This window comes from Scylla paramamosain, chromosome 12 (genome assembly GCF_035594125.1).
Source record: "Scylla paramamosain isolate STU-SP2022 chromosome 12, ASM3559412v1, whole genome shotgun sequence".
Taxonomy (NCBI): domain Eukaryota; kingdom Metazoa; phylum Arthropoda; class Malacostraca; order Decapoda; family Portunidae; genus Scylla; species Scylla paramamosain.
This window is the reverse complement of record NC_087162.1, coordinates 133,413-147,500: the sequence shown is the minus strand read 5'-3', so window position 1 is coordinate 147,500 and position 14,088 is coordinate 133,413. Positions and strand designations below refer to the sequence as shown.

The 14,088-nt window shown below is 37.4% G+C and overlaps 1 protein-coding gene across 3 annotated transcripts in view; it reads left to right on the top strand.

Annotated features, from left to right (window-relative positions):
* Positions 1–13,979, top strand: part of LOC135105481 (uncharacterized) — a 14,406-nt gene extending 427 nt beyond the window's left edge. For all 3 annotated transcript variants that reach the window (XM_064013607.1, XM_064013606.1, XM_064013605.1), the window contains exons 2-11: positions 3,732–3,877; positions 4,521–4,628; positions 4,863–5,001; positions 5,130–5,264; positions 5,845–6,018; positions 6,505–6,634; positions 7,992–8,104; positions 8,575–8,741; positions 11,535–11,949; positions 13,427–13,979. In XM_064013607.1, the coding sequence (XP_063869677.1) occupies positions 3,763–3,877; positions 4,521–4,628; positions 4,863–5,001; positions 5,130–5,264; positions 5,845–6,018; positions 6,505–6,634; positions 7,992–8,104; positions 8,575–8,741; positions 11,535–11,949; positions 13,427–13,595 (1,665 nt within the window). In that variant the 5' untranslated portion in view covers positions 3,732–3,762 and the 3' untranslated portion in view covers positions 13,596–13,979. The remainder of the gene's footprint in view (positions 1–3,731; positions 3,878–4,520; positions 4,629–4,862; positions 5,002–5,129; positions 5,265–5,844; positions 6,019–6,504; positions 6,635–7,991; positions 8,105–8,574; positions 8,742–11,534; positions 11,950–13,426) is intronic.
* The last annotated feature ends 109 nt before the right edge of the window (positions 13,980–14,088 follow it).

The window sequence follows — 14,088 nt, the reverse complement described above, 5'->3', positions numbered from 1 at the left end:
TGCTTGATAGGGTGGCGTCATTTCCTCAGAGGGCACTCCATATAAGAATGGTGCTTGATAGGTTGGTGTCATTTCCTCAGAGGGCACTCCATACAAGACTGGTGCTTGATAGGATGGTGTTTTTTTCTTCAGAGGGTACTCCATATAAGATTGGTGCTTGATAGGGTGGTGCGATTTCCTCAGAGGACACTCTATACAAGACTGGTGCTTGATAGGGTGGTGTCATTTCCTCAGAGGGAACTCCATACAAGATAGGGTGGTGTAAATAGCCTCAGATGGCACTCCCTACAAGACTGGAGCTTGATGGCAAGGTGTTTTTTTCGAAGGCAACACACACTGCTAGACTAGAGCAATATTGATTATTACTGAGAATAAAGAACAGGATAATATTTTTGGTATATTTTCAGAAAACTTCATTTTTTTAAATTTCAAGATGAGACTATTTTGCTCTGGTATATTTCCGATGTGTTTTCAATTAACATGATGAATACTTCTCAATGAAATCAGATATTTTTCCCAAAATGTCTTGGCTTGCGACAGTTAGGATGGCCAATCACAGTATCTCATCAAAACTGTTACATAATATCCCAACAACATCCTTATCATAACACCTAAATGCCTTTTGTAAAGAACAAACATTATACTGTTCCAGTTATATGGAGTGATATTATACTGTTATTCTCCATCAGTGCTTTGGAGGCCCTGCCTGGGGAGGCGACCACAAATGCTCTTCTGGTATCAACCCTAAGCATTTTAACATCCTCATCAGTTTTTTTTTTTTTTTTTTTTTTTTTTTTTTTTTTTTTTTTCTGCTCTTCCACTCTCCAACTACTTCATGTTACCCATTAAGATCATTTGCAATTATGTTTTTCATGCCTTCACTGGCCTTAACCTTCAGAAGGCTTATGGACCTGATGGGGCCCTTCCTATTGTTTTCCAAAACTATGCCTCAGTGCTTGCACCTTGCCCAGTCAAACACTTTCAACTTTGTCTATCAACATCAACCTTTCCTTCTTGCTGGAAGTTTGCTTACATTCAACTTGTTCCTAAAAAGAGTGACTATTCTAATCCCTCAAACTACCATCTCATTGGTTTAATTTCCTGCCTCACTAAAGTTTTTTAATCTATCGTCAACAGGAAGGTTCTTAAGCATTTATCACTTAGCAACCTTCTATCTGTTCTCCAGTATGGGTTCCATCATGGCTGCTTTACTGGTGATCTTCTGGGTCTCCTTACTGAGTCTTGGTCATTTCCTTTAAGGAGTTATGGTGAAACTTTCACTTCAAAAGCTTTTGATTAAGTCTGTTGCAAAGCTCTGATTTCCATACTACCCTCCTACAGCTTCTATCCTTCTCTCTGTAACTTCATCTCAAGTTTCCTTTTTGACCATTCTGTTGCTGCTGTGATAGACAGTCACTGTTCTTTTCTTAAGTCTATTAACAGTGATGTTGCATAGGGTTCTATCCTGTCACTCACTCTCTTCCTATTATTCATCCATGATCTTAACTAAACTTTGTGTCCTATCCACTCCTGCACTTTCCCATGTCTTTTCATAGACATCCAACCCTTCAGGAAGTAAACAGTTCATGCAGGGAAGCCACAGAATGCCTAACTTCAGATCTCTCTAAAATTTCTGATCAGAGCAGAGCAAACTTAGCATTGTTCAATACCTCAAAACTCAATTCCTCTGTATATGATTTTGACACAAACTTCCAGACAACTATCTCCTCTTCTTCAGTGACACTCAACTGCCCTCCTCTTCTACATTGAACATCTTTGATCTGTCCTTTACTTATAATCTAATGTGCAAACTTAATGTCTCATTTCTAACTAAAACAGCTTCTATGAAGTTAGGCATTCTAAGTCATCTCTGCTAATTTATCTTTTGCCTCACCACCTGCTAACTCTGTACAGGGGCCTTATCTGTCCATATATGGAGTGATAGATGAATGGAACAGACTCAGTAATCAAGTTGTTAGTGCTGAGACATTAGGGAGTTTTGAGAGAAGATTAGACAGATTTATGGATGGGGATGATAGGTGAAAATAGGAAGGTATATTTCATTCAGGGACTGCCATGTGTAAGCCTTGTGGCTTCTTGCAGCTTTCCTTATTTCTTATGTTCTTATGTTCATCACCACAATATTGCATCTCTTGCTTTCTTCTACTGCAGTTTTCACCCTAACTGCTTTTTTTTATCTTACCAACTACATGCCTCCCCTCCTCCTACACTCTTGCTGCACAAAACTTTCTTCTTTCTCTCATCCCTATTTTGTTCACCTTTTTAATGTAAGAATTTACCAATATTCTCAATCATTCATCCCTTTCTTTGGTAAACTCTGGAACCCCCTGCCTGCTTCTGTATTTTTTCCTTCCTATGACTTGAACTCTTTCAAGAGGAAGGTTTCAAGACACTTTTTTTTTTTATTAGACATGGGAAATGGCATTAGGTGGGCCTTTTTTTATTTTTATTTTATTTTATTTATTTTTTTTTTTTCATTGTCCTTGGCAAGTGACCCTCTTACATAAAAAAAGGAAAAAAGTCAGCCATATTCAGAGTGCCACCTAGGTTTTTCATGTTTGGTAACTTTTTTATGTAAAATGCCTTATCTTATTTGATATGTGTGTATCTGTGTGTATAGTAGATATACAGTGGAACCTTGGTTACCAAACATCTCCCTTTCTGAACAACTAAGTTTTTTAACAAAAAAATTAACTCATGATTGATTTGGTTGCCTTACCATTATTCAGTCTTCAAATGAAGTTACTTGATTTCAAATACCACAAAGCGTAGCAAAAGCTGCCATAGTTTCTATAAATATTTCCTTCGTTTTTATATATTTGGAGGAGAGACAGAGGGTAAGACAGTAATTCAACCTTTGAAATAAGTTAAATGTGATCCCATTGAAGAACCATGATGTAAACAAAAAAGGTTCAGTGCTCAGGAGTAATTCTAAGCCTCCTGTGGCTCTCTCTATCACCCACAACACCAACACTACTGCACAGCTGCATTTTCCCAATAGCTTTTCCTCATCAGCAAGATATCTGTGTTATGATCAATTTCATTTTGGCAGTGAGTGGGTTGCTCCCCTCTGTGTCACTCTGTAAGGCTTCCAACACTTGATTGGTGACAAAAAGAATGCCTGCATGATCTAAACAATATCTTTTGATGAGTTCTCTGTCACTAAGTTCATTCAATACATCCTTTCTGGATAAAAAAAAAAATCAAAGCTGGAGATATGGGGTGGCCGTCTTAGGAGTAGGAGTGTTGGTTGTTACCCACTAAGACACGGTGGATGGGTGTCTGAAGATAGATTAATCTATTTTACCTTGATTGCTATTGGGAAAATAGTTTCAGTTTTCGAACATTTCGGATTTTTAACGGCATTCATGAATGAATTAAATTCAAAAACTGAAGTTCCACTGTATGTAGGTATGTTTAAGTATATTATGAAGTTATTAAAAATTGTCATTAGCATATATATATATATATATATATATATATATATATATATATATATATATGTGTGTGTGTGTGTGTGTGTGTGTGTGTGTGTGTGTGTGTGTGTGTGTGTGTGTGTGTGTGTGTGTGTGTGTGTGTGTGTGTGTGTGTGTGTGTGTGTGTGTGTGTGTGTGTGTGTGTGTGTGTGTGTGTGTGTGTGTGTGTGTGTGTGTGTGTGTGTGTGTGTGTGTGTGTGTGTGTGTATTTTTTTTGCCTTCTTCATTTGTTAGATTCTTGAGTCCATAATATCAAAAGAAAAAAATGGCAGCAATGACAGCAAGCGTACTCAACAACTTTGCGGACTTGGTGATGTCGCTGCCAATGCCTTCCTTAGAGGCAACCATAAAACAAAATCCAGCCGTCATTGATACAACAGGTGAGGAAAGTGTATAGATTGTAAAACTGTAGGTAGAGACAACATGGAATGTAGGAAAATTCATTTATGGTCCCAGGAGTTATTGTAGTTATATATGTAGTGAATTCTGGAAACAAATGGTTGTTCAGTGTTCAAAGCATCTTTACATAATTTCAGACACACAATAAGCTATTCAGGCCAATGTAGATGAATAAATAGCTCATTGAAATCTTATTTATAATAGTGTAAAGATGTATAATAATTTATTGTCGTGAATACACCTAACTAGGATGAAGGATGTTGTCCATTTATCATGTGACTGCATCCCAATCAGTTACATACCATTTGATATAGGTGATGTCAGAACAGAGTTCAGGAAACTCTTCTTTGTCTTCAGATGATTTTATTTCTTTAGACTTGTGTATCTTGTTGACTTTTAGAAACATACAGTACTTTGATGTATAGTGAAGTCAAGAATCATTGTTTAAGGTATATGCATTCTTTTTATTACATTTAAAGTATATTGATATATTTTGTTACATGTTATTTTTTTGATGTTCCTATTGTCACTCCCTATATCAGCTTTTAATATTATTTCTATCCACACTTCTTTTCTGTCCTAGTTTTAGAGAAAATTAACAAAAGTCCATGATTGTCATTGTAGGATATGATGGGAGAACAGCTCTTCAAAAAGCTGTGATGGTTGGGAACCTGCCTGTTGTGAGGCTGCTGCTACAGTATGGAAGTGATCCAAATGTCAGGGCACAATCAGGTAGGCTGTTGTGAATGCTCTGTTGTTCATCAGAATTTGCTTCCTTATGAATGAATACAATACAATACAATGAAAAAGAATTCTAAAAATAATGTCCCAGCTGTAGAGTGTACAGCCAGGCCATTCCCTTTACTGCAGAGAATAATTATGATGACAAGGATAAGAAACATCAACTAATCAGTGTTAATAAATCAACAGTAATGAGTAAGAACCATTGTAGTTTTCTCTTTACAGGAGAGACAGCTGTGCATGTAGCCTGCTGTAGAGGTCTGCTAAACATGGTTGTGGTGCTGCTGAAGCATGGAGGTGATCCCATGGTGACCGATGGTGCTGGGAGGGTCGCCATCCACTGCGCTGCTATTGCTGGTTCCCCGTATGATGTTATCAATACCCTTCATGTTTTTTTTTTTTTATAGAATGAAATACTGTACAAATAGTATGTAAAACTTCTTCTCTTTAGTCACCAACAATATGTAGAATGTGAGACTTGTTTGTGGGCAGATTGTTGGTGCAGTACTTGGCAGAGGTGTGTGAAGTCAATCTTGAAGCTGAAGATGCCCATGGCTGCACTCCTCTCCACATAGCTGCCTCCTGCGGACACCTCTCACTAGTGGAATACCTCGTCAAGACTAAAAAGTATTATGTTAAAGTCTTAGTCCCATCTCCAGTATCTTTTCACACCTAGTCCCAGCCCCTGTCTGAGTCTGTCACAATGGTGATAACTATTGTCAGTTGCAATTTGACTTCCTGTCACAAATCTTCTCATTTTGGTTCTCCTTTTTAAATGCAATGTTTTATGTGCATAATTTCCAACCTAAATGAAATTGCGTGATTATGTAGTAAGTGTGTGTGTTTTCTTTCTTATTTGCATAAAAATTCTGATAATGCATGATTAACACTAGCCAAGAAATGGTCATGAATATTTATAATTATTTTTCAGGTTATTATTTACATATTTTGTAAACTCTCTCTCTCTCTCTCTCTCTCTCTCTCTCTCTCTCTCTCTCTCTCTCTCTCTCTCTCTCTCTCTCTCTCTCTCTCTCTCTCTCTCTCTCTCTCTCTCTCTCTCTCTCTCTCTCTCTCTCTCTCTCTCTCTCTCTCTCTCTCTCTCTCTCTCTCTCTCTCTCTCTCTCTCTCTCTCTCTCTCTCTCTCTCTCTCTCTCTCTCTCTCTCTCTCTCTCTCTCTAACAAATATGTAACACCTTAATCCCAACAGAGTAAACAGAACCAAGGTGGATTCTGAAGGCAATACAGTGCTGCATTCTGGTGCTGCTGGAGGAGTGTCTGGGGTATGCTGGGCATTGGTGTATCCTGGAGCTGAGCATCTCCTCACCACCTCCAATGCAGCTGGCCTCACCCCAGCCCAGGTGGCGCATGCATCCATCTCTGTGTTAGTGTCCCCTGTTGGCAGCTGTCTTTACCCACCAGTGGTCAGATCACAACATAATTTATAAGAGGTATTCATTATAAGGAGGACACATCCACCACTTGCTGTCTTCAGATGTTGACACGAGGCCTTAACATAACACTAGGTAATGAGAAACCAACTCACACATGTTGTGTCGTTGGTATTCACCAAAATGTGAATAGTGCCACCAGATTCTCTGCATGCCATAAAAGCAGCCACCGAAGGGGACCGGGTGCATCCTCCTGTACATTTTTATGTTTACAGTGTGATCATGTAGTCTTGGCTGTCACCATCAAAGGGAGACAGCATGATATATACAAAATCTGTGTATTCCGTACTTCATTGCTTTGGGTTATCTTCCACTTTTATATACCAGAAACCTTTCCCCCATCAACATGATTCCATTATACATTTGATATATGTATTTTGATTGTGCTTTCTTACCTGTTGCATATCTCATCTTTCCAGCTCTCCTGACTGCCGGCGGTGGATTGATAGGTGGACTAGACAGTATGAGCAAAGTAAAGCACTAGAGTCTCCATGCTGGCCTTGGTTAATCCAGCTCTTCACGCCATTCACAATATTCTATACAGGAATTGTAAGTATCATTTTCTTTATATACCAACTCTATAATACAATAGGTCTGCATGCCGTATAACTAGAAATAAGCTATTACTTTCTCCCTGTCACTCTTGGGAAGCAGTGCACAGTTTCATGTTTCAGCCAAAGTACATTCTTTTTATAAATATTTCATATTCATCTCAGAAAAAATTTATGGTATTGCATCTCATACTACATTTTTTTCCTTGCGTAGATCTGATTGGACGTGTTGAATTTTTCTTAATATTGATCTTCAGAAGTATTAGATCATGTGCTTAGAGAAATAGTAAAACAGATTGTGAAGAAGCTTGGCATTGGGGGAATGGCTTGTTAAATTATGAATGACAATATATGAAAGTACTTTTTGTGTTGGCTGAGAGTGGACATATAATGTCCACTTTGAGTACAGCTCAGAAACAATGAGGAGTTGATCTGAATGTGATGAATTTGTGCCCTGTTTGATGTCCAGGTCTAATCCATATGTCACTCTTGGCAGAATATTTCCAACACCTCTCCATACACACATTTCTCTCTTTCATAGTCCTTCTTACTGATCCAATGACATGTCTTCCTTTCACAGCTCTCTCTTATTTCTCCATGCACTTTATCATGTTTACATAACATTATCTTCAGCTACTTAAACTCATTCACTTTCTCCATTGTCTCTGCTCCCATAACACCTCACACTTTTGTACAGCCAGCACAACCCATAAAATATCTAAAAGTCTACTTCATTCCACTCAAAAGCCATCAGCTTAATTTTTCCAGCATTCACTCTCAGGTTCTTTCTTCTACATAATCTTTAAAATCAACCCACCACTCTCAGAAGTTCCCTTTCACTCCCAGCCAGTAAAACAGTGTCATCTGCAAATAAGCATGTAATTACACCCCATCACTCCATTCTGTTTCAGCCTTGTACATCACTTCCTACTTCAGCTTTCATATTATTCATACAGCCATCCATTAAAAATACTAAACACAAGCATCATACATCCCTGTTTCATTCCTAGCCCTCCCTCCACTCTCACACAAGCACTTGCATCCTTATAAAAAGCCTCAATTCGTTTTAACACCTTGCCTTGTTCATCAAAAATTTTAAGAATATTTTAAAGGGCTTCTCCATCAACCTTGCTAGATGGTATGTTTTCTCTTAATCCATGAAAGATTTGTACAACTTTTCACCCTTCCCTTAGTAGCTGTCTTATCATTTTATTCACAAAAATCTTTTCCTAAATCCTTCTCATTCTTTACTGACCTTCCTCTTAATCACTGCCATCAAAGCTTTTATAAAGCATTTTATTTTACATGTGCATTAATTTATCATATGAAAGCATGAACTTCCATCACATTTGCAGCTTCTGTGTGTTTTTATGCTGCCTCACCACCAGTGGATGACAGGACTACCAGTATTCCTAGTGGCCCTCACTGTAATGGCCCGCCAGCATCACCGACTCAAGCATCCCATCAGGTGAGTCGTGTGTGCTGCAGTAATGAAAGACCATTCAGTATTTTGACACCATCATCACTGTTGTAGTTGTTGCTGTCATCATCATTATCCTCATCATGGTGATAGCAGCAGTAGCTTGGCTATAGAGGGAAACAAGGAAAGCTGTAGAATAGAAATAAATCCTGTCTCACAGATCTGTGCTGTGTAAATTTTAATTCATGTTATACAGTCTGTTGAAGAGCCTCGTGCAGAAGTTATGAATGAAGAAAATAAAGAGTGAAGAGAAGCATGAAGGATAGACGTAGTATAGAAGTCTCACCCATTTGACTGTGTCTATCTCAAAACATGATTTTGGTGAACATCTTTCCTCCACCCACCCATCACTTCAGTTAATAATGTAGAAGTGTAGTTGTAAATGTGTAAAAATTGGGGCTGTAAAGATAATTAGTTTTCACCTCTCTGATAACTGAAAATATATTTTGATTTTGCAGGTGGCCCAATCCTATATACTTGGGAGCCTATGGGGGTGGCCTCTTTTCCACACTGGTTTGTTACACAGTTCATATCAAAGCCCACCAGCATGAGCCCCTCTTGGTGTCCTTCACCATGTGGACCCTGATGTTCATCCATATGTTCATTTTCTACAGATTAGTCACAGGTTTGAATCTTTCTATCACGTGTGCGCGCACACACACACACACACACACACACACACACACACACACACACACACACACACACACACACACACACAAGCAAGCTCCTTGTTTTTCATTGATGAATGAAGAGGACTAATAAGTGTAATAGCAAAGATATGTGAGAGGACATTAAAAAAGAAATGGACAGAACACCTGGAGACTAACAACATCTTAACAGGAAAACAATTTTGATTTAGAGGAGGCCAATTGTGTACCACAAATTTAACAAGCTTCTACTCCAGGGCAATTAATACAGTGGATGAAATAGAAGATGGGTAGACTATATACTTCAACTTGAAAAAGGCATCTGATAAGCTGCCTCTCAAATGGCTAATTTGGAAATTGAAACATGAAGCAGGAATTGGAGGATCAGTACTAAAATAGATGGAAGATCTCTTACTCAATGGAGAAATAAGGACAGTAATTCAAAATACCAAATCAAGCTAGGAGGTGTACTGGCACCAATTATGTTCACAGGGTACATAAATTACATGGTAGGTGTAACAGGCTACATAAGTATGTTTGTAGATGATGCCAAGATAATGAGGAAAGTGACAAACCAAGAAGACTGTGCTGCCCTACAACAATATCTTAATAAGATAAATGATTGAGTTTGTAAATACCAAATGGAATTTAATGCCAAGTGCAGCTTGATGGAGTTCAGAAAGAGTAGTAGAAGAATTAAAGGGAATTATTCATTAGCCAATGAAAGAATTAGTAAAACAACAGAAGAGAAAGACTTGAGGGTAATTATGACATACGTAAGTTATTGCCTGAGAAGCAACATAAGTAAAATAACTGGAGAAATATAAGGACAGCCCTTATGTACCTGGATGAAGATATGATCAGGAAGCTGATAATATCAATGATACAACTAAGATTGGAATATGCAGCATTGCTGTGGTCAGAATCTGGAAAGAATGCAGAGAGCTGTAACAAAAATACCAGCAAGACTGAGCGATCTCCCATATAAAGAAAGACTAAAAGAATTAGAGCTAACAACATTGGAAGAAAGAAGGCAGAGAGGAGACCTAATACCAATATATAGAATCCAAGAAGGAATGGAGAAGATCAATAGAGAAGACTTACTGATTAGGGATGCAAGTGGTAGAAGAGGATACAGCAAGAAACAGAAAAAGAGTACATATAGAAGAGATCTGAAGAAATATAGCTTTCCACATAAATGTATAACAGCTTGGAATGCACTTGAAGAGATTGTCTGTGCAAAACTATGTATGAATTTAAGGCAAAATTAGATGCTAAGAAATATAGAGACAGGACAGCACAAACTTAAGTATGGCTCTTTTCCTGTATCTCACAAATAGCTAAATACAACTAGGTGAATAATAGAAGTAACAATAGATAGTAACAGATACCATAATTAAGAGATCTTCAGTTAAATTTGTGTATGCAAATATTATTTCTTACATTGATGCATATAAAATTTTGGTTGTTAAAAAAAAGTGACTGCGGATGTGAATGTTAGACTGTGACATCTCATATACTGACATGGATGTTTTCAGTATATTTTTTATTGATTATAATTGATAAAGAATTACCCATTCATTAGAAAACATTAGTAATTTCCAAATTCTCCTTGTATTCCTTTTCTTATTTGCTGTAGCAGTCTGTTCATCTGTTGCACTGGAGGCCATTGTCTTCCACATCTGCCATATTCATGTATGCCATCTGAGCAATTTCACTATCCTATATTCTTTCTATATAGCCAAACTGCCTTACATTGTTGCACTTAATCCCCTCAGCCACCATTATTTGACATTTTAAATTTGTAATGCACACTTACATAACTGGAGTTTAGTGCAATTAAAGTTATAATGGCTAACATTAATGCTGAAGTGGTCAGATATAGAAGGCTTGAAATAGGAGACATAATGAACTGCAGAAATCAAGGAGGCCACAAAGGAGAACATGTGAGAAAGTGTTTAAAAAAATGTGCTGTCAAATTGAGGTTTTGAAATTAGAAAATAGAAAAAGTGAAAAGAGAGTAGATTAAGAGTTTGGTAGGGAGCTGAGTGAAAAATCCAATGAGAAGATTTTTTTAAAGAAGTTAGAATGAAGGGAAGAGGAGAGGAGCATGTAAGTGTGACAATAAAGAGAGAGAGAGAGAGAGTAGAGTTTTTAAGTAGCAGAGGAGGGAAAAGATAAAAGATGTAGTTTAACGCGCTCTCTCTCTCTCTCTCTCTCTCTCTCTCTCTCTCTCTCTCTCTCTCTCTCTCTCTCTCTCTCTCTCTCTCTCTCTCTCTCTCTAAGTCAGGACTGCATCTTCTGCTAACAGCATTGTATTCAGCAACTATTTACCACCATTTACATGAATTTCTATTCCACTACCACTATATATACATATACATAAGCACATTCTTGCTTACTCTATAATTCCAAATATATTCACTTCAGATAATGGGTAAAGATATTCAAAGAGATAATTCTAAGATATGATAATTTTGTTTTAAGGTAAGAAATTACACTTTCAGAGCATGAATGTGTTATTCACTATGTAACTTTCATTAGCAGTCATTTGTTTACTATGGTGCAATGTATGTAGTTAAGTAATTTCTGCAAATTAGTGTTATGCAGACCTTCATTATGAGGGTCAACTTTACCACTTTTATTGGCTGCATTTATAGCTCAGTAACAGAAATTCTCAGCCTGTAGGCTATCTAGATATCTCTTCTTTGTATTTAAAACTGATGTCTCATTCAGTAATTGATTTTAGCATTTGTATCTCTTTGTAGGTGATCCTGGCATTGTTCGAGCAGAGGGACCTCTCCAGGAGGTGCTGAGAGGGGTTGGTGAGGGCATTGTGAAGGGATACTGTTCAGACTGCCAGCTGGCATCACCTCCCTTGGCCCATCACTGCCGCCTCTGTGTTGCATGCCACCATCAGACTGACCACCACTGCTTATTCCTCAACACCTGCATTGCAGCCAACAATCACTGGTACTTTGTGGTGTTCATCATGACAAATATCTTCCTTATGACTGGGTTCCTGAGTGGTGCATACAGAGCCCAAGTGATGCAAGGAGTACAAGGGGACTGGGTTGATCAGTTCACAGCACACATTGTGTACTTGCTGAATGAGGATATATGGACTGCCCTCATGGTAATATGCAATGGAGCTTCTCTAATATGGGCATTTTACCTCCTAAAGTGAGTATATCTACATGTATTTTGATGTTCCTCCTCTTTCAGATGTAGTGGCTGTTTCTTTAATTTTGCTTTTTCATTGAGTGACAAATAAAATTGTCAGGATCATTAATCAGGATAGAACAAGAAATGTGTTCAAACTTGAAAAATTTAGATTAAAAAAGAAATAGGAAGGAACTGGTTCTCAGACAGAGTGAATGGAATGTACTCAGTAATGAAGTTGTTAGTATTGAGTAATTAGGGACCTTTGAAAAATCAGATTTATGGATGCGGATGATAGATGGAAATTGGTAGGTATGTTTTGTATAGGGACTGCGACATGTAGGCCTGGTGGCTTCTTGCAGCTTCCCTTACTTTCTTATGGTCTTATGTTGTCAACCTGCTTTATGCCAGTAACTGTTCTCTTTAAGATAGTTCAACAAATGGGAAGTTGATTAGCAGAATTCAGAACTATGAGCATTATGTGAATTGCATTGACTTGGCCTTGTAAAAATTGCATTTTGAATATTTTGAAAGAAGAATTTTTTTCTAGTTTGTAGGCCAAGTGTGTCAGTGAAGGAAACAAGATCAGAGAAAGCTGTAGGTTAAAAAGAATTTGCAGTAATCTCAAGAATAGCAGAAGTGCATAGTAAGATTACTGTGTGTTTCATGAACAGTTTGTAGATAGATGAATAGATATTATGATATGACATATTATTCATTACATTTATTTTTAGAAAAAGCTAAAAGGAAAAATGGCCATCAAAATTGGTAGAGTAGATAAAAAAGAAAAAATAGAGAGGATGCAGGAGTGATTTGTGATGAGCTCTATGGTTTTAGAAGCAAGAACAGATACCTAAGCTAGTTATGGATAAACCTTCTTTTAGTGAATGGGTGTCTCTCGAGTGTTTGGACGTAGAAAAAGTATAACCACATTGACACTCAGTTTTGCTTTATCAGAAAATTCTCACAACTCAGGTTATATATAGCTCATACAAAGTAGGTTGTATAAGCTCTGTATAACTTGTGTTGTGAGAGTTTGTTGATCGAGCAGAACTTTTGAGTGGTAATGTGGTTTAGGCATAGAGAATGGTCAGAGTTTGTTGGAGAGGATGACTGATGTGAAGCATGTAAGAAGGGAAGGTCATGAATAGAATGTGTAGACATTTTGAAGTGTGTGTTGAAGCATTTTTTTTTGTGATGTTGCTAGACTTCTCAGGATCAGTTCAGATTGATCAAGAGGTTTTTGCAAGATTGTCTAACTAGCATGTGGAGTTACAGGCAATATTTTGTGTGTAGAAGACACAAATCAGCTATGTGCATCTAGTGTGAAGGATGTCAGAGTGCATAGGGAAGGAAAATAGTCAGCTAGTTTCAATCTACAAAGAGACAAGAATTAATTAGGTTATGAGAGAATGCATGCATAAAGTGTGGCTTGAAAAATGTACTACAAGGGTACCATAAGGGTAGTGATATTATAATAAATAATTATATTTTTCAGTGGCCAGTTTCAAGTGGTGGGCTCTCAGCAAACAACACTGTGCCGTCTTAAACTAGGCAATCCTGTCAGCAAACCAACCTTAGGCGAGAAGGTGAAGAACTTTTGGACCTTTCTGCTTAGGGGCAGAGTCCCCCTTAGCAGTCAGGCTCACTACTTTAATACAGTGTAGTAATATTCATCACACTTCATGGGAGATGGAGTTGACATGTTTGTTTCTTATGAGAAGAGACACTCTTAGTATTAGAAATATTAGTTTTAATTTCAAATATTACTGTGACAGTGCATTTATCATATTTTTGTACATTAAGAACTTTTAACATTGTGTTATTTAGATTTCTCACAGTTTCTGTTATATCTCTAAATTAATGTGGATCCATTATGATTACAGATCTATTGGTCTGTATTTTATGCAGATAGAGGTAAAAACTGATCACACCAGTTCTTAACATAAAATGAAGTGCATGAGTTATATTACAGGTTGCAAGAATGCATTGTTTCATAGAAAAGTGTGTACATTACATTTAAGTGTGTCAATAAACACCCAGCAAAAGAAGTTACATTTTCTCAATCCACAGCAGATAGTAATTACATCATTGATGTTCAGAATCCTTGTCTCTGAATGTGAAACAGTATTTAATAATACATACATCATTATGTATTGG